This window comes from Rattus rattus, chromosome 2, assembly GCF_011064425.1.
Source record: "Rattus rattus isolate New Zealand chromosome 2, Rrattus_CSIRO_v1, whole genome shotgun sequence".
NCBI classification, from domain to species: domain Eukaryota; kingdom Metazoa; phylum Chordata; class Mammalia; order Rodentia; family Muridae; genus Rattus; species Rattus rattus.
The window spans coordinates 42111636-42133270 of NC_046155.1; the positions used below are offsets into that span (position 1 = coordinate 42111636).

Here is a 21635-nt window from a genome sequence, read left to right on the forward strand (position 1 = left end):
AAGCATATGATTGAAAGCACGAGATACCGTCACAAAGCCCACTGTCGGCAATAGTGACTCTAAGACAGTGCAAACCAGAATCGTGCTGCATCTTCATCACCGCTGAAGGTGCATCTGTGTAGGCAGGCTTCATGGTTTACATGTAAAAGTTCCCTCACAGGCTTCTGCTCCAACACTTAGCTCCCACTGCTGGTGCCAGTTTGGAAGGTGGCACCCAGGGAAGAAAGTGGTAGGATTATGGCTGACCTGTTTCTTGCCCTGTCTCTGCTTCCTCGTCTGTGGAGATATGCTGACTTCTCCAATGCTAGCGATACAGAAATCCACCTTTCACAGCAGCAGCAGTTCATAAGCCTAGCTTGGATAAGCAACCTGGCTCCCTTTCTAGCTAGGAAGGAATGCTTTCTTAAAAATAAAGAGAACAGTAGCAGAGAGGAGCTAGAGTTGCCAGCTAGGGAGCAAGAGGTGCTGGGAGCAGGAGCCAGTGCTTCGCTGTTAATGAGCCCCAAACGAGCTGGATTTCTCTCTAGCGGCAAAAAAGAGGTATGATCTCGTATGTCCTCCTGTAGTTTGGTGAAGTCACATAATGCTTTCACATTTGAAATAGAACAGGACAATTACTAGGAACAGCACTGTAATAATCACACCAAACAGTCCCCAGCTGTGCATCTTCTGCTCCAAGAGAGAACATGGCAGAAGCAAGTTTTCTAGGCAGAGAATGAGCTGGGATGAGCCTCATGATACCAACATGGCATTACCGAGCCTGTCTTCAGATTCTCCTTCCTCACTCAATTATCTAATGCCTAGGAACCTGCATTTAACTCCTATGTAACAAGTCCCAAGGCTGAAAATTGCCTTTTTCATCTTTAAAATGCATCTGCTCTCAGCCATTGTGGTTGTCGCCTCTTTGCCAGGAACTGTGCTAAGCACTTTAAATTCATCACCTCGTTTGGGTTTCTACGAAAGCCAAGGCATGGGTCACAGTCCCACTTTACAAACTGGAGCGATTGAGTGAGTCCTTAGATTGATGAGTTAGGAGATAATCAGTTCTCCTCTGGATCGTAATGTACTCTCTACCACTGTTCTGTATTGACCTGACAAGAGAAACCCCAAGGGCTTATGTTACAAAATAAAAACTACTTGGGAAAAGTTTTTGTTTTATGCTAAACAAAGTATCTTTAAGTTTTAAAATGTTAGATCTGAAAGGTACCTCAGAAAGAATTCCTGCCACTCTTTGAGATGACTTACATCACAATGGATGTGACAATAAATAGATATCCAATGTTACCTTTTTTCTGCTTGCATTCTCTGCTTATAATACATCTGAAAAATAAGACTGCTCTTAAACAGCAAGAAGTCCCTGTTCCCATTACCTCTTGATGGTAATCAAGAGACCAAATTTAAGTTTCCAGTTAAAGAAAATGGTTTGATGTATTTTGCTTTATGCTAACAACCTGAGACTAGATGGATCCTGAGCCTAGGGGAAAACCTAACACTATTCCTCGGCTAAAGAAGCAGACCTAGAAAGTGACTCCTCGGTGATGTACTGCTATGCCCAGAGGTCAGCGTCCTGCCCAACCCACACAGACAAGCTTCTGCCTGCAGTAGCTAGGACTGACACAGTGACCCACATCTGGACAATGCACATAAAGTACATTGGAGCACTTGGTACTAAATGAGATATCTTTGCTACCCCCACCCCCACGCTGACCCCTGCCTCCTCAGGACTCAGGGATCTATGTGAAGACAAGGCAGAAAGATCACAGGAGCCAGAGGTGGTGATGACTCCAGGGAAACAGTGTCTTCCAGACCTAACAGCACTGATGCAGCTGTGAACTCACAGAGACTGGGGCAGCGCCCACAAGGCCTTCACAGGTTCAAGCCAGTTGGGATGCCAGCACTGAGAGAAGATGGACGTGTGTAGAGGAAATTTAGTTGAAGGGAACACACCCAAAGACCTAGGTCTGTGTGATCCTGCTGGAACGCAGACAGGTCACACGCCTTTAATCCGTCTGGTTGGAATCCTTTAGTACACACCTTTAATCCCAAAGAATATCGTTTAATTGAGGGGCAGACAAACTGATGAATCAGAAAAATAGTTGACAGGATGAATTAATTAGAGATAGGATATACCCAACTCTCAGGAGAAAAGCTATTTAAGAACAGCACTGGGAATTGTCAGTGAGTTGGGAGTTGAGTCAGCTGGGAGTCATTGTAATGAGCCCAGTAGAGTTGAGTTCATTAGTGAGTCCATGCAGTTCAGTGCAGGCCAGCAGAGGCAGCTGAAGTCAGAGAATAAGAAGGGGTCAGAAGCCAGAATTGCTCTTGTCTAAAAGAATTGCAGGGACAAAAATGGAGAACACTGAGGAAAAGGAGGTCCAGTGACCAGCCCACCTTGGGATCCACCTCAAAGCGAGGCTCCAAGCGCTGACACTGTTACTGATGCTATGCTGTGCTTACAGATGGGAACCTAGCATGGCTGTCCTCCGAGAGGCCCAAACAAGCAGCTGACTGAGATGGATGGAGATACTTACACCCAACCATTGGACTGAAGTTGGGAGTCCCTATGGTTGAATTAGGGAAAGGCTGGAAGAAGCTGAGGAAGAGGGCAGCCCCATAGGAAGACCAGCATCTCAACTAACCCAGACCCCTGAGATCTCTCAGACACTGAGCCACCAACCATGCAGCATACATGAGCTGGCCCAAGGCCCCCGACACTTACACAGCAGAGGACTGCCTGGGCTAGCCTCAGTGGGAGAAGATGTGCTTAACCCTCGAGAGTTGAGGCCTGGAGGAAGGGAGGGTTAGGGGAACATACTCTTGGAGACAAGGGGAGGAGGAATGGGATGAAGAACTATGGGAGGGTGGGCTGGGAGGGGGACAATGGTTGGACTGTAAAAAAAGTAAAAGTAATAATAATAAAAAAAAAAAGAAGTCAGAAGATTAGAGTAAATTGTCAGAGTTAGTTTGAGGCCAAGCAAAGCACGTCAGTGAGATGCTGAGAAGCCAGTCTGAATCAGTCAGCTTGGAGAGGAGTTTGAGCCAAATGAGCTAAGCTGAGCCATCCAACCAGAGTTCAGAAAGAACTAGAGAGAGTGAGCTTATTCAGTAGTGAACTTTCTAGTCAACAATGACATCAGCTGAATACAAGTTACTTTTACAGACATCTCTAGTGAAGAAGTTATTTTCAATTGAAACCTGCTAGCAAAAAACAAACAACAACAACAACAACAACAAAAACAACAACAACAACAGTAACAAAACCCACTTCATTTTCTCCATTAGAATGTCACAATGAATCATACTCCAGGGCAGGCCTGGAGTAATCAGCCAACATCAAATAAACATGTTTTTGTTTTTGTTTTTGTTTTTGTTTTTGTTGTTGTTGTTGGGTTTGTTGTTGCTGCTGTTTTTATGGACTATTTATTTGTTTGGCCATTTTTTGTCTTTTTGTTTTTTTTTCTTGTGTTTTCTGAGTTTTTGCTTTTGAGAGATGGAGGCAGATGGAGGTAAAGGGGAGTGGGAGAGGTGGGGGAGGGTCTGGGAAGAAGTGGTGGAAGGGAAATATAAATTTAATTAAAAAAAAGTTCCTGGGGTTCCAAAAAGTCACAATAAAGCATAATTAAAGTGATAGGGCAATTCCCATCACCACCCACACATACACAGTATCATACATGATCAAAGTCAATTTTCCTACTTCTGGTTTGTTGACTACTGAACATCAAGTGCTTAGAGACCACATTTGCTTCCTAGTTCTGTCTCCTGACACCCCCACTGTTCTAACTTGAATGTTTCCCACAGCTCTCTGAGACCTTGGGAGCAGAGAGTTAGGCCTGGCTTCTTCTATGGGTTAAGATTAGATTATTCTGCGGAAAACTGTACGATATGGTGGTAACCTGCATTCTTCATTCACAAACTTACCAATGTGAGAAACTAAGCACAGGCATTTTGCTGAAATAAATACAATAGAGTTTATTTACCCCGTCACAGTTTATAATCTACAACCGGTGAGTAAGCCAGCAGTGTACATAGTTGTACATATTATAAATGAACTAACAGCCTACATAAGGTAGGGCTCTAAAGGGTGAGAACAGACCAGCCATGTGGCAGATGGAGAGGCTGGCAGCGTGAAGCTGGGGTGAAGGAGAAGGGAGCTTGGTAGATGTTAAATGCACAGGGTTAGGCAGGAGCCATAAACTGTGGAGTCCTGGGGTGAAGGGGAAGGGAGCTTGGTAGATGTTAAATGCACAGGGTTAGGCAGGAGCCATTAACTGTGGAGTCCCGGGGGTCGAAATGAAACAGAAAGCCACCAGCTATTCTAAGAACAACAAAAAGTGTTACTGGCTGACACCAAACAAATTATATCTTTAAAGAATATTTTCCTAGAAACTGAGCAGTCCATGGGTAGGAGGGGAAGGATGAATAGCAAGGCTCCTGATGCAGGCACAACGTCTCTGAAGTTTAACAAAATTACCTTTCTTATCTTCACTGTGCTCGTCCTACTACAACCCACGCCTGGACCCATGTGCACTCCTGGACTTTCTAGTGTGTGGAACTGTGAGGAGGGAAATTTCTCTTTATTGATCACCCAGTTTAAGGTTTCTTGTTCTAGTGGGACAAAATGTTACCAGTGTCTAATCCTTACTTGTGGCAATGCAATATTCTGAGAATATGTCTGACATTCTAGGAGACTGGAACTATTTGCTGAACCTCACAGCCAGAGTTAATTACACACATTGAAGTTACCTAAGACTTCCGCCTACTCTCCTACTGTGTAATCAAACTGTTTGTTTAACCTGCCTTTAAGAGAACAATGCGACAATCAACTTTACTTCCCTTGGATTTTCCATGCAACTAACTTGTATGGCCTAAGATATGTGTGGCTGCCATCTTAAGTCAATACCCCTCCGGATCCTGACCCAGAAGAACAGACAGGGATCTTTTGCTGAAAGCACCAAACGCGGAAGCCGAAAGCGGGTCCTAAAGTCTACCGTAAAGGTCGAAAGCAACTGCTTACCGATAGTGGTTGGTAAAGAACCGTATTTTTACCGTGGTCAGTTGGAGCCAGTGACTTAATCCCTTGTAAAACTCTGTTGAAGATTTTTGTGAAGTATCCCATTTCCCCATGTGATGCTTTCTATGCTAGTCAGTAGATAAAGATGAAAACCCATTGTTAGAGCAGGTACACACACACACACACACACACACACACACACACACACACACACACACATACACACACACTCACGAATACTCTCTATCTCTCTGTCTCTGTCTCTCTCTGTCTCTCTCTCTCTCTCTCTCTCTGTCTCTCTCTCTCTCACACACACACACACACACACACACACACACACACTGCTCACACATAGACACAACAGACATACATATATACATAGGGACAGAAACACAGAGATACAGGGACAAACTGACTCACAAGACAGCCTTCAGGTAGGCCCAGATTTGGGCTCATACAAAATAGTGAGAGGACAGAAGACACAGGGAGATGACTGGACTCGATCGCTAAATGTCTCCAAGGAGAAGTGTTTTTACTTCTTTCCTTTTAATGACACACTGATGCATTATTGGTGGCTTGGAGTTGGTCACTAATACATGTAATCCACATACCTACTAGGCTTAATTTCAGAAAAATATATTTTAAATGTTTTTATTTGCTCTGATTTAATATTTTTTTATACAAATTGTCCTTAATTTATAAATGCAGTAGCGTATCATATATCTTGGTGTACATATTTTGTCATATATATATATATATACATATATATATGTGTATATATATGAGGATACTAAATTATAGATAGTTTAAGTATCGATCATGAGTTATAATTTCTCTTAGGTTAATTATTTATTTATATTTGTTCATTTTAGATTTTTTTGATGCCATTGATTTCCTATGTCTGTGGTTTTTGAACATTTATTTAAATTTAAAGTGATACTGGGATATTTTTCTGGGTCATGGGTATAGGTTTCCATTAAATAAACCAATGTTTATAATAAATACTTTTTTGACTGGGATTTCTAGTGTGTGTACATAGCATATCCATCAACCTAAAACAAAGCAATTATAGTGAACTTCTGAAATGAGAAAAATGTGTTGCCTGGTAAAAGGAAAGTAGTGAATTGGTATAAATTGTCATCATATAGATGGTACAGAGACATTTATAGAAGAAAGTCAGGTAGAGGCTGGAAACATTCCTGACTTGTCTAGATTTAAAACAACAATGTCTAAAACCAGCCAGGTCCTGACTCGGGACATGAAAACCATAAAGAAAACATTTCATGAGGTATTTCCCATTTCCTGAGATACCTGCAACTTCTGCTGTGACAAACACAAGGATCCGATCTCTACCCCAATTCATTCCCTATCCTGGATATTCCCATTTCAATAGCTTGAAGGCTGGTGTGTGTCCACAACATTAAAGGTTTGTTGTTTATAAAACCAACATAACTAATTCAAATGGCATCCTCACTATATGACTTCAAAATTAAAATTCACATATACTATTTCGTATGATAGAAATTTAGAGTTATTTGTTTCATAGATATTATTCTTTTCAGTAAGTATTTATATGCTATCTACTATATTTCTAGGTTTTAGCGATATAAAGCAGCAAATTCTTGATTATAGCTCACGGTCTATTGTGGGAGAGAACTATGTAAGCAAGCACATTATCATAAATTTGGCAAATGCAGGAGCAGAAAAGCAAAATGTTATGCAAGGTCAGAGGAGATCACCAAAATCTGACCGAAATATGTGGGAGAAGATCTGGGAATAAAGAGAAAAATAACATGGTCTTCGAAACAATTACACACAATGAGAGGACACACAGGATAAACAGAGTGTGTCATTTCCCAGAACTTCTCTGGCATACTTGATGGCAGTTTGTACAATGGAGTCAGCTGCTCACTAGATTGGAAGTTAGGAAGATGGAGATGTGAAAGGCCAGGACTCAGTGTATCTGAAAAACCTAAGACTTCAAGCAAAATTGAATTGACTAGATGTCACACTTAAAAACGACTCAGAAATCTACATGGTGAGATTATTAGATTCTGAGAATGGCTACAGGTAGATTACTAAAAGGAAAAATGACCAGGTCTAAAATAAACAAATGAAGGCAGATGTGACTGATACAAAGAAGTTCAAAAGAACGTGTTCACTGGCAACCTGAGTCTGTGTCCAAGGAAAAGCTGTGTAAAACAGCCTCCCCCTCAAACCTCAGGTGTCTACAGTGTGTGCACGCATGTCTGGGTCTTCAGTTCAACTCCATTGATCAACATGTCTTTATTCACACCAACTTTGCTTTTTATTGCAATAACCTGGTAGTACCACTTGAAACATGGCTGGTTTCAAGAATAAAAGTAATTCTTTTATTATAAAGTATTGTTTTATCAATCTTAGGTTTTTGTGTTTCCATATGAAGTTTAATATTAGTTTAATATTTTGTAATATTCAATGCTTTTATCAATATTATTCAACTTCTATGAGAAATTGTGTTTGAATTTTCATTCATATCGAGTCTGTAGACTGCTTTAGGTGATTCCACAGTATCTATCTTACCAATCTATAAACATGGAAGACCTTTATACCTTCTGGTATCTTCTTCAGTTTCTCTCTTTGATGTCTTCAGGCTTTTAGGGTTATCCTAAGACAAGTTTTGAGGCTATTGTAAAAGATACTGTTTCCCTGGTTTCTTTCTCAGTATGTTTGTCATTTGAATATAAAAAGGCTACCAATTTTTTTTTCTTTCTTTTTTTTTTTCCCCCGAGCTGGGGATCGAACCCAGGGCCTTGCGCTCGCTAGGCAAGCGCTCTACCACTGAGCTAAATCCCCAACCCCCAAGGCTACCAATTTTTGTATGCTGATTTTGTATTCTGCCTCTTTGCTGAAAAAGTCTTTATCAGCTGTTGGAGTTTCCTGGTACAGTCTGTAAAGTAGTTTACATATATATCATACCATCTAAAAATGAAGATATTTTTATTTAATCATTTCCAAATCTATATCCCCCCACCCTGATCACCCACAGTTGTCTTATTGCTGCAGCTAAGACCTCAAGAACTGTATTAAATAGGTTTGGAGAGAGTAGGCATCCTTGTCTTGTTCCTGATTTAGTGAAAATGCTTTGAGTTTCCCTCCATTTAGGATGACACTGGCTGTGGGATTTCTGTAGATTACCTTTATTACGTTGAGGCCTTTCCCTTGTATCCCTATTCTCCCCTAGACTTTTAGCATGTAGGGATTCTGGATTTTGTCTAAGACCTAATAAAATGATCTAATAAGATGATCTTTTCTCTTCCATTCTGTTTATACTGTGGGTTGCATTTATTTATGTATGTTGAACCATCTCTGAGTCTCTGGGATTATATCAACTTAGTCACGGAAAATAATCTTTATGCATTCTTGAGTTCAGTTTTTAAGTACTTGAGAATTTTTACATCTATGTTCATAAGGGATATTGGTCTTTAATTTTCTTTTTGTTGATAGGCTTTTTGTGGTTTTGGTATCATGGTAATATTGACCTTGAAAAAAAAAAGAGCTAGGAAACATTTCTTCAGTTTCTATTTATGGATAATTTGAAAAGTATTGGCATTATTTTCTTCTTTAAGGTCTGGTAGAATTATATATGCAATCCATCTGGCCATGAGTTTATTTTGGTCAGAAGATTTTACTTCTATTTAGCTAGGGACTATGAGTCTGTTTAATTGTTTATTGTTAGCTTTGGCAGGTCATACATATCAAGAAATCTATTTCTTTTATGGTTTTCACATTTTAAACTATGTCCCTTTGATTCTCTGAATTTTCTTGGTATCTGTTGGTCTTAGGGTTTCATTGCTGTGAAAAGACACCAAGGAAACTGTTATAAAGAATAACATTTAATGGGGGCTGCAGTCCAGTATCATCAAGGCGGAAAGCATGACAGTGTGCAGGCAGACACAGTGCTGGAGAAGGAGCTGAGAGTCCTACATCTTGATCCAAGCACAGCCAGAAGGAGACTGCCTCTTCTCACTGGGTGGAGCTTGAGCATAGGGTCTCAAAGCCCACCCCAACAGTGACACACTTCCTCCACCTAGACCACCCTCATTCCCACAAGGGCACATCTCCTGACAGTGTCATTTCCCATGGGCCAAGCATCTTCAAACTGCTACACTGTTGTAATTTCTTTCTTTTTATCTTTAATTTTATTAATTTGATCCTTCTTTGTGTCTTTTGGTAAATTTGACTAAAGGTTTTTAATCTTGTTGATTTTCTCAAATAAACAACTCTTAATTTTACTGATTGTTGTATTATTTGCTAGCTTGTTTCTAACTCAGTGATTTCAGTCCTAATATTATTTCTTTGTATCTATTCTTTTTGTGTATTATTTTGTTATATATATATATATGTATGTGTGTATATATATATACACACATATATGTATATGTGTATATACACACGCATACATACATATATATATCATTGAATGCAGACAAAATGGTCATTGTATTATTAATCAAATTTGAGATAAGGGAACTGAAGACAGGACTAGTGATATTGCTCATTGGTAAAGTACTTCCTGTGCAAGCATGAGGACTTGGGTTTGGATTGTAGCATGTACATAAAATCTGGGCACCATGGCACATATCTGAAACACTAGTGCTGTGTGTGAGGAACTGAGACAAGCAGACTCTAGGGTTTCCTAGGCCAGTCAGCCCAGCAGTATGGTAGTCACCATTTTCACTGAGACCCTGTCTCAAAAATAACAAAACAAAGCCCAAAACAAGCAAGCAACCAACCAAACCCAACTGTGGAGGAGAACACAAAAGGAAGAGACCAGATGTTGACCTCTGGCCTACACATGCTCATTCACAGTTGGGTACAGCCCCCCTCCCAAGCAATATTCCCCTCATACATGAACATAATAGAGAAAGAGAGAAATAGGAGAAACAAGAAACAAAACAATGAAGGTTGGAGAATATCCAGCTGTTCTTGAAATTAACAAAATTCAAATACAAACAAGCATGCAACATAATCCTGCATTAATTTAAACTAGGTCAATTAATAACACGGCTGATGCTCACTGCTGTTGATATTTGGAAATGATATAGCACTATACCATTCCCTTTCACCTAGTGAAATCATTCTGAAAAGAAATTTGGCAGCAAAAATAAAGCCATAAAAATTAATATACATTTCTTTACCCAGAAACTCAACTTTTGGATACAGTTCAAGAATATGATTCAAAAGAAAAATTTAAAAATCTATTTGTATAAAGATATTTATAGTTGCACTGCATTACAAGCAAAACCTGGAAACTGGCCAAATATCCAACACAGGAAGAATGCTTATGTAGACTTGGTACATTAATGCAGTGGAATATTTTATTTCTTACTAAGAACGACAATTATGTGAATCATGCAGAAATAAGGGCCATATGAAGCAGTGAGTAAAAACGCAGTGCTCAAAACGATGGCTCTTCCAAGAGCACGTCTATGCAACAGTGCCTGTGTGGACCCGAGGGTTGGGAAGAGCTAGAAGCTGGCAATTCTACAGTGCTCACCCTCTGCTCCGTTGGTTAAGTTGTTGGATGTTTATTTTAGTTTTATTTCACTTTTTATTCATACATATTTATTAAGAAAGGTAAATCCTCATTTTGGCACATAAAAGAAAGCATAAATGTTCATCAACATCTTTCCTTGCCCTTCTGTCTTTTCTGTTTAGATTTCACGCTTGCATGTGGAGTAAGTAGAACCTACCCTTTGCCACTACAAAACCCTAGCCCCATGCTTTGTCAGTCAGATTTCCTGTTGCTGTGACAAATACCTGAGAGAAATAAATTAAAGGAAGAAGGCTTATTTGGGCTCATGGCTTCAGTCCATGGTTGGCTGACTCCATTGCTTATGGGCTGATTTAAAGTAGAATACGTAAGAACAACAATATTAACCAACCAGAGTACCCAGGGACTAAACCACATCCAAAGAGTACAGACCCATGGCTCCAGCTGCATATGTAGCAAAGGATGGCCTTGTTGGGCACCAATGGGAGGAGAAGCCCTTGGTCCTGCTGAGGCTGAACCTCCCCCTCCCCGACCCAGTGTAGGGGAATGTCAGGGCAGAGAGGGGAGAAGGGGTGGGTGGTGGAACACCCTCATAGAAGAAGAGGGTGGATGGGATAGGGGGTTATGGACGGGAAACCAGGAAAGGGTATAACATTTGAAATGAAAAAAAAAAAATCTAAAAAAAAAAAAAAACCCAAACAAACAAAAAACCAACCAACCAAAGAAACAAACAAGAAAACCAAAACCCATAGTGGCTGGGAAGCAGAGGAAGAGGAAGGGGTCAGGGCAAGCTGTATCTCCTAGGAACACCCACTTGCACTGTCCAGTGACCTAATTCCTCTAGCTAGACCTCACCTCTTAATGGCTTCCGCACTTCCTGAGACAGTGCTACTGTCTGGGAGGCAAGCTTTTCATGCACGGGCATGTGAGGCGACATTTCCTACTCAGATAATGGGTAACAGCACCTATTTCAGGCCCCCGTTGTTTCCCCTCTGTATTACTGCAGTCATCTTCTCTCTCACCACTGTGCTGCTTCTCAACTCACTCCCAGCACACTAACTTATGCCCACTTACGTCTGCACCATGGACACAGACCCAGCATCCTAATCACACTGACTGGTAGCAGATTTCCTCATAAACATGACTTCTTAAACCTCTCAAGGCAGGAAAATACTTGTTTATCTTTTACTACCATGGGAGACCTGTTCTCTATAGGACAATCGTTCTAGCTTTCATTTCTTCTAACTTTAAAGGATTTCTTAATTTGGCTATCTCAGCCTTGTCTTCTCTCTGGGTACACGTTAACCTACAAACCTATTTTTTTCGGCATTAAAGGAAGGAAGGAAGGAGTCATCTTCCTTGATGACACACTCTCCTTGGTTGTCTTCAGTTTTCTTCACAGTAAAGGCTGTTCTAAGTACCTTACCCACATCTCTACTGCTGTCTCTTACTCTGCACCCTGCAAACCACTGCCAGCCTCCTGCAGCTGTGCACTCCTGAGCTCTCCCAAGGTTATAAACATCTAAATGTGGCTAAACCCAGAAGACACTTTCCTGTCCTCCTCCTGTTAGCTTCATCTCAAATCTATTTACTGCATGTGATGCCTTCCTTCTGCCCTCACCACGTTTCTTACTTCTTTAGATACACAGGTTCCTCGGTATTGTCTAAACTCGCCGTCTTTTCTTTTTGTATGCTAACTTATCTCCTCTATTACTGTGGCTTTAAATTTCATTTTTGTGCTAAAAACTTCCCAACTGAATAAATACCTCTAGCATCCATCAGAGAACCTGATCTTGTTACATCTATTAAACAATACTTTTACCATCTATATTTAGTTTCATAGGATGGAAATCAAAGTCACTGTTTTATTCCCAGGACTAGTTAGGAGGATTCCTGTCTTCTTATTTCAGAAATGACACCGACCAGTTAACCACTGTCTGCATCATATCCTTGTATGATTACCAGCAAAGTTCCATGTTTTATAGAGTTTCCTGCCAATAGTCAGCCCTCTGTATCACTGCTATAATTTTTCTCATGGACTTTTCTGTTTCGCTCTAATCTATTTCCCAGAGTATACACAACATCCTTTCATACAATAAATAATTTTCTTCTCCGGCTTAAAACATCCTCTGTCACCCTGCATGCAATTAGAAAGAACAGCGAGCTTGTCCTTATGCCTACAGGGCCTGATAGAGCACACCTCTTCCTTCCTACGCTGACATTGCAGCCAGCCTGGCCAGCCCCTGTCTTCAGGGCCTTTGTGCATGTTCTTCATTCTAAAACTATAAATAAAAGTAAGCACGGTACTGTCTACTTCTCATGTGGTGGGGTCAATGAGTCGTCCTTTATATTACACCTTTGAAGGCTGCATTTCATTAAGCCACAGCACTTACAGTAGTAACCATGTAGTGCTTCTTCACATTGTCCTGATGACATACTTCTGATTAACGTGTGTCTCTCAGCTTAATGAATACCCCATGAGGCAAGGAGTGTGTATGTTTTGTTTATTAGTTCCTACCATATTACTTAGAACTTAGTTATTGCTGAAGAAATATCTTTAGAATGAATAAATGATCGATAGAATCCCATGACATTGTGTGTTATATGGGAACACATTAATCAAATCATTAAAGAAAAAGAATGCTTTAAGATAATAATGATATATACTTAAAGGATAGAGTGATTAGGTTTTCTTAATGATCCGTGAAATACTATTATGTGCACTATGACGGGTTTTTATGCACTAAATGTAATAGGAAAAATGAGAGCAATTTCAAAGTTCAGTGAGAGTCTGCAGAAGGCAGCCCCTAGCCAGGACATTTTCAATAACAAAGGAAGTAAATCGCTACTGAGCAAGAACAGGCAAAAGGGAAAGAAGAGAAGGCTAAGAAAGGTAGTTTAAATAAAAATTCAGCGACATATATAGAGAAAAATGGCTAATACTAAACTCTGCCTTGCTGATGGTCTTACCATTTAAATCCCCATGCTTCCCCCAGATAGTCAGTAAAGCCTGCTGTGTTCACAGGTTCAAACGAAGATGAAGTAGTCAGAAAAGGAAGGAGTCCCAGTGCTGTCAAGACACTCAGCCATCTAGGAGACCCTGTTTTTCTTTCTTTCCATCTGTTTATGCTGGCACGACGTTTATCTAACTGCCTGGTCTCCACACGTCATTGGGAACTGTCTTACTCAGACTGAGCTGAGGGATAACTGTACCTATGCTAGACTCTGCACAGAAATGGCTCACATGACATGTGACTCTCCCGACCTCACTGTCCTCATTCTTGCTTTAGTTAAATTCTGACTTTGAGCCTCGAATCAACATATATCTACATATATGAAGCCTCCTTCATGCTGCTATGGCTCTCTTTAATTCTAATTCTTTTATTTATTGGCAAAAATGTCTTCCAACCCCATACAGATAGACCAAGGCTTTATGCACATGGCCGTCACTCAGTCTGCGGTGAGCCCACTGCCAGAGCCGAGTTAGAGAACATTTAACACCATGCTTGGCATCAGTGCACAAAAGATGTTTGTCAGGTCAGTCAAAATCAAGTGAGTGATAACAGTTCTGCAGAATGTCTGCTACTGAAGCATTAGTTCGGTTCTCCTTCAATTTGTAAATACTTGTAATGTTTTCCAACCTTTGCAAAACATGAAATGATTCAATAAAATACTATACTAAATGATGCTTTTACAAATAATGCATTCTGTTCAAGCCACTCAGAGTCTAAGATATGCCTCCCTTTCTCCCAACTCTAGAAGCCCCAAAATGAGTTCTATTGTTTGTTGAAGAATTCCTGTTTAGGGGTAAAATGAATGAGGAAGCCTTTCTTTCTTCTTTATCCTGAAAATAGCCAGAATAAATACAAATACTTCATTCTGTTATATTTCATGGGCAATGCTGTAAGACAGCTAAGTAGTCTGGCCTACCCATCCAGGAGGGCAATGACGTTCTTCCTGGGCCGTCCAATACTGGGGCCGTACAAACTGGCTCTGGAGTAAATCCGGATGGGTTGCAGCAGGCTCCTCAGCTGGATATAATCCTTTCCCAACTGACTGCCATTTACCGCCCGGCCGTGGATGCTCCGATAGTTATTGGGCTCTAGATTAAAAACAGACATAAAAGTTAGGATGGGGAGGAGCAAGGCTCTGCCAGCCCTTTTCTGACTAGCATGAAAAAGTAACAGGAGGAGGACAGACGTTATCATAAGGAACACAAAAACAGTCACGTTAGTAATTGCCAACTTGCTGATCCATTCATTTACAAACCTATCTTCATAAAACATCACCTAATTCACAAAAGAGACCGTACTCATCTTCAAATGACACCTTGTAAAGAATGGTACACTTGGTGGAATGCTGTCTCCCAACACTTGTGTACAAGAACTTCAGAATGTGACCTTATTCAGAACTGGAGTCATTGAGGATGTGATGTTAGTGTGCAGTCATGATTAGGGCGGGTCCACATCTAAAGACTGCTGTGTTTGTAACACAAAGGAAAAGGGCCTTCAGATCCACAGACATGGAGATAATGCTATGTGGTGATAAACACAAAGAAAGGGGAGAGGCTGCTATGCTGAGGGATTCTGCCAGTCCCCAGAAGCGAGGAGAGGAATGGATTAGATCTTCCTTCAGAGCTCCCAGCAGAAACCAACCACGCTGATGCTTAAATTTCAGAGTTCTGGCTTCATGAACAGTAAGAGAAATTTGTTCTTTTGTTTTAAGCCATAGTTATTTGCTATTGCAAAGCCTAGGAAATTCATACAAAGGGTAACAAGGGTTGCCTTCATGAATATGATTGTTGCACAATTAGGAGAAACTCCCTCGTTGTCCATTGGGAACAAAGTAGCTGAGGGAAATCATTTTGAGCAAAGCCGTGCTGCACTAGCAGGACATGGACAGCCTGGCATGAAAAGCAGCAGCTCTCAGAGCAGCGGAGCCGGCTAGAGACCCCCAGCCATTATCTCAGACAGTTTGAAGCTGTGACACTGGTAGGGACAGGGATAGATTATCAGGCTCACAGGAAATTTTAAGAGAAATTTTGGGAAATAAGACAGCCACAGTGAAAATGAGTAATCTCTCTGGAGAGCTTTGGCTGTCTATATCCTTGCACATGAATGTGAGCCCTAGTGTCCTCCTAGGAAGACACAAGAAGGCATGTTACCACCCAAGTTTTTACTGTATCATCAGCATATCTACTGGCCTGGTCTTACTGTCAAGTTCAGAAGCACAATCTGATCAGTTATTGGCTCATCATTAAGTTATATCAATGCAAAGGAAACCCCAAGGTAATTGACCCTAAAATATCTCTGAAGGTTTAATTTGAAAATATTAAATATGTGTGAGTACTTTGCTGCATGTATGTCTGTGTACTATGTGTACACACTGCCCTCAGAGGCCAGAAGAGGCCATCAGACGCCCTTGGAAGCGGAGCTATGCATGGTCATCAGCCGCTCTGTGGGTGCTGGGAGTTGAACTTGGGTCCTCTGGAAGAACGGACAGTACATTTACCTACTGAGCCGTCTCTCTGGCTTCTAAAGGATTGGGTATTTTAATTGGAGATGTCAGTAACTACTTGATGCGAGAGTGATAGACTAGAGCACTAATCCTGGTAACTAAAAAGCCAAACCAAAAGAAAGAAACTCTGCCTCTGCGATGGACAACTAAGAATTCCGTGCTCCTCTAGCACAGCACCTAAGATGCATTACTTCCAACAGCAAAATCGTGAGGTATGAAAGGGAAAATGGGAAGTGCTACCATGTTCGAGACAGGAAAAGAACAGTCAGTATAAACCATCTCTTTGAAGCCTTAAACATGAGACTATTTGTCACCTAAGAACTTCAGAATTATCAATGTTCAGGGAGCTAAAAAGAATAAAAGAAATAATGGTAAACATGTTACTGACTTATCGAATAAGGATATAAAATCCTAAGAAGTCAAATGGGAACTCTTGGTCTGAAATGACTTGTCACATGGAGGAAAAGCAACAGAATATAACTGAGTTTTTATCAGCAGGGTTAGAAGGAAGCAGGGGGATGACTTATTCCAAAGTCTTTGAGACACTACACTGTGTTAATCTGGAGTTTATTACTGCTTGAAATGAATAGTGAAGAGTTAATTCTTCACAAAGTTTATGTGACCTCATGTATATCTGTATAATCAAACAGTTACTGATAATAATAGAGGTTAATTAGGGGCTCTGTGATTAAGAGCACTGCCTCTGTTCTTGCAGCCAGAGGACTTGAATTTGGTCCCCAACACCCACATGGTAGCTGACATCTATCTTTACAGCTGCAGGGTCTCTCGTGCCCTTTTCTGGCCGCCATACACATATATATGTCAGTAAATATTCACGCACATACAATAAATGTAATAAATACATCTTTTTAAGAAAGATAACTTTAATACTTTGGTACACAAAAGGCTTGCCAGTTATTAAAGATAAAAGCAAATATATGGATATATGGATATTTTCATTTTTCATAAAGAATTAAACCGTGGGAGCTGGAGAGATGGCTGAGAGGTTAAGAGGATCAGGGTTCAGTCCCAGAACCACAGAGTTGTTAACTGTAGCCCGAGGGGACTTGATACCCTCTCTGGCTCCCTGGGCATTATACTTACACGGTACATTGACATACGTGCTGGTAAAGCACCCATACACATAAACATTCAAATACATACATACACACATGCGTACATACAAACAAACAAATAAATGTTAAATCTTGGATGAATGTTTGATATTGAAGTGTATAAGCATTTTCAATGTTTTCAGAATTTATTGATACTTTGACTACAATCATAAATATTTAGAATACTTCTTTGCATAAATAAAAGTACAAAATGTCAGAAGTATGTTTTGGGTCATTTCAGAAAGTTACTGAAAATTCTGTCCTAATCAACTTAATAATTTTTAACATTAAAACACAAGTCAGCAACTCAAATATCAGTTTTTAACACAACCCAATCTGGAGATAATATTTATTTGATACTTCACCATGGTACACAGAGCAACCTTCTAACTAGAGAAATGTTAGGGCCTACATAAATCTCATACTTTAAACATAATTTTAAATAATACAATGTATATTTTCTGATTATAGGATTACACTTTAAATAGTTGAAATATGAAAATCCACAAATATTAAGGAGCTATAAAAATGAAAAGTATATAGGCCAATGAAGAGATGACAAAGAAATAAAAAATATTTAGAAAAGAGTGAATGAAAACATAAGCTAATGTATAGGGTGCAGCATAAACAATGCTTAGGGGAAAATATTAGCCTGAGACTCCTATATCAGACACAAAAATGATCTTAAATCCATAGCCTAAAATTCTTCCTTAAGACATGAAAACAGGTAGGGATTCCATCTCGTGGAATGAGGTCCACTGCTAATGTGGCCAAGAACCTGAGACGAGGTAGTCCTGGGCCTAGGGGAGGCTGACTGCCATGAATACAGTATATATAGTCAGCATTACTCTGCTAAAGGAAGGAGCAATAAAATACTCCTGCTGGCCGACTGCGGTGCCCATGGGGCAGTGCCTCGCTCGACCCACACCAGAGAAGCTTCTTCTTGCAGTAGATGGGAACTGACAGAGACCTGCGACTGCACAACGCCAAAGGTGAGAGGCCTTTTGGCACTGTATCTACATGACACCCCTCACCATGAGACCCAGGGATATATACGAAGAGGAGGCAGAAGGATTGTAGGAGCCAGACACAGTGATGACTCCAAGGAAGCAGTGCCTTCTAGACATGGCAGAACTGATGCACAGGCAAACTCAGAGAGACTGGGCCGCATGCATGGCCTGCACAAGGTTAGTCGAGACAGAGTCCCAGCACTGAAAGGAGGAAGGGATACTGGGTACCATCAATAACCAGGGCACTCTTTGCAATGGAAACCTACTGGTAAAGGGGAAAAATGATTTTTCCAATGGAGTGTCACTGAGTATATCAACTATACTTCAGGGCAAGACCCATGACCAGGAGTTAGTAGTTGGCCTACATGAAACAAACTCTAGGGTTTGGGTTTGGGTTGGGTTGGGTTGAGTTTTGGTCTCTCTCCTCTCTCTCTCTCTCTCTCTCTCTCTCTCTCTCTCTCTCTCTCTCTCTCTCTCTCGTCTTTGCTTGTTTAATGTATTTGTGTTTGTGAAATTTTGGAGAGAAAGAGAAAGCAGAACATGAAGTTAAATGGTTAGCAAGGATCTGGGAGGAGTTGAAGGAGAGAAAAAAGGCTCAAAATATTTGTGCAAATTTTATAAAATTGCAGAAAAAGAGAAATGGAGAAGGGACTGGGAAGATGCCCAAGTGAATAAAAACACTTAGCAATCAAGAAGATGAGTTTAAATCCTTACCACCTATGTAATAAGCCATGGCTGAGCATGCTTGTAAACTGTGGGTGTCTGTGCCCAGTATCTCAGAGTGAAGGCAAGTAGAGCTGAGAGATTGCTTGACACCCAGCCTAGCAGAAATAAAGGCTTCAGTGAGTACCTTGTCTTGATGAAGTAAGATAGACAGAAACAGAGGATGACACCAAATGTGCTCTAGTTTTTCCATTCACACACACACACACACACACACACACACTCACTCACACATGCACACATGCACACAAACATGCACATACACACATACACACACACATACACACACACATACACACACACACACACACACACACACACACACACACACACACACAAATGAAATCTCACCAACATGACTACCTAAACATGAGCTGAACAAGGACATGCCAAAGTAGACAGGGAGAGCCAGGAGGATTCAACCCTCGACAAAAGGAGAACAGGCAGCTAAGCGATGCTGAGAGGAAGAGTCTTCTCCAGGGAAGAGCATGTCAGTTGGTTTTACAATAACAAATGATCAGCCCTGAGAACATACCTGAAGTGACAGTGTACAGACCAAGAGGGTTGTGTTTAGGAACGTATATGTATATAAATATACATATATGCACGTAACAACAATTAATCAAAAAGAAGATGAATATGAAGTATAGCAAAAGGAGACATATATGGGAGGGCTTGGGGGAAGCAAAGGGAATGGGGGAAACAATGTAATTCTATCATAATCCCTAAAAATAAAAGAAGTAATTAAAATGAGAAAAATCAGTGAATGAAAAAGCTGACTGACAGTCCTAAGGAAGAAAGGAAGAACACAAAAAAAGCCATTGAATAATAGAATTAATAATGAAAGACCACAAAGGAAGTCAAATCGCTAAACTGGCAAAGGAATACTAGAATTACCTTTAGGGATGGTCAGACAAAGAGTTGATTTTAAAAAATTCAAGAAAGACATGCATTACTAAAAATCTAGTAGCTCATGCCAGTAACCCCAGCATTTAGAAGGCTGAGGAAGGAGAATTATGGGTTCAAGGCTAGCTGAGATACAGGGCAAGCCTGAGGCTAGCCTAAGTTACAGAGAGACTCTGCTTCGCAAAATAAAGTACCAGACTCAGAAAAAGTAAAAATTCCAAATAAATATATAAAAATGAAAGACATATTGAACTAGGACTTAAAACAAAACCCACCCTTTTCTCAAAGAAGCTTAGATTCATTAAGTATTGAAAGAAATACCAATTCTTTACAAGTCTTCCAGAAAATGAAGGAAGGGAACATGCTTCACAATTCATTTTATGAAGCCAATATTTCTGTTACCAATGGTACAGAACTAACTACATGGTAAGAGAAAACTACAGATGACTATTGCTCATAAACATGGATGTAAAGATTATCCACAAAACATATACAAGCCAGTTTCAAAAGTATATACAAAAAAGCCTAAGCTGACCGAGTGGGCCTCACGCCAGGAATGCAAGGTTGATTTAATATCCACCCAACAAATATAAACTATTGTTTTGATGGATTAGACCACGCAAGTACAACATCCATATGTGCAAACACAAGGCGGCATCTGACAAACGAGAGATCCTCCTAACAGACTCTTGACTAGAAACTTCCTTAGCTTAATATGGGTTGCACAAGGAAAACCTGCTGCTACCACACTGACTGGTGAGACCCGGGTTTGCTTTCTACGGCGGCTTGTGATGACACCCGCGCTTTCCTGTGCCCATTGGCCACCTGTTTGTACTCTTTCAGGATGTGTGTCTGTCAGTTCTTGTCTCCCAATATTCTTTCAACTGCTTCTAGTGTTGTTTTCAACATGAGGCCAAACGAACACTAAGAATTACACCCATCCTTCTCAGGTGCTTGTTTTCATCATGGTTCAAAATCTATTTTTAAATGTATGTCAGTTTTGTATTTTAGAACGTTTTAGTGTTACAGAGAGTTGCTCGTATAGTACAAAGAGACCTGAATAATTGGTGTTCCCTTTCTATAGGCGTACGCACACAGCACACACAAGAGTTCACACATACTCAGTTTCTCATATGTAGATGTCTTTCCTGAAATTCTATAGTCAATAAACCAGTGTTAATACCTTATTTTGGCACGAAAGTCTCTGATTTTTATTATGGCATACTCTTTGTGTTCTGTAGGAACAAGGACAAGATTGTGCACCCACAGTTACAGGAGCCCAGTGAGTTCATTTATCACCTTAGACACCCAGCCTGCTCCATGTTTTCATTCCTAGCTTGGAAATGTTTTTTCCACTTACTCTCTGTGGGTGGTTTTGCTTTTTCTAGGACACCACTCAATCATGGCTTAAAGTCTTTTTAATAAGATTCAGAATTTGGCCTAATGTCTTATAAATTCTCACCTGATGGCAATATTCAATATTATAAGCAAAAAAAAAGCTCTATTGTGTTTTGTTTTGCTTGTGAACCACAATTAGAGAAGCCATTGATATGTTGTTGAAGTCCCTTGTCTATAAATATTCAGTTCTAAAGTGTTTTAAAATGTATAAAATGACTTAATTTATATAAATCTGCGCATTGATATGTATTTTAATCCACATTAGTTTAACAACTTTCAAGGCCCTGTAGCTACAGCAGCAGTGAGTGATAGCTCTTTGAGTTCATCCTCCCTTCAGTTTTGGGTAATAAACTTGTGGAGACTGTGCATTCTGTGTCCTGTATACTCACTGGAAATACGCGGTGCCTTTCCAAACTCTC

General features: G+C 40.3%; 1 protein-coding gene across 3 annotated transcripts in view; it reads right to left on the reverse strand.

The window, feature by feature from the left end:
• Hpse2 (heparanase 2 (inactive)) overlaps positions 1-21635 on the reverse strand; it is a 1004606-nt gene that overhangs the window by 229161 nt on the left and 753810 nt on the right. For all 3 annotated transcript variants that reach the window (XM_032892002.1, XM_032892001.1, XM_032892000.1), the window contains one exon: positions 14478-14649. In XM_032892002.1, coding sequence (XP_032747893.1) covers positions 14478-14649 — 172 coding nt within the window. The remainder of the gene's footprint in view (positions 1-14477; positions 14650-21635) is intronic.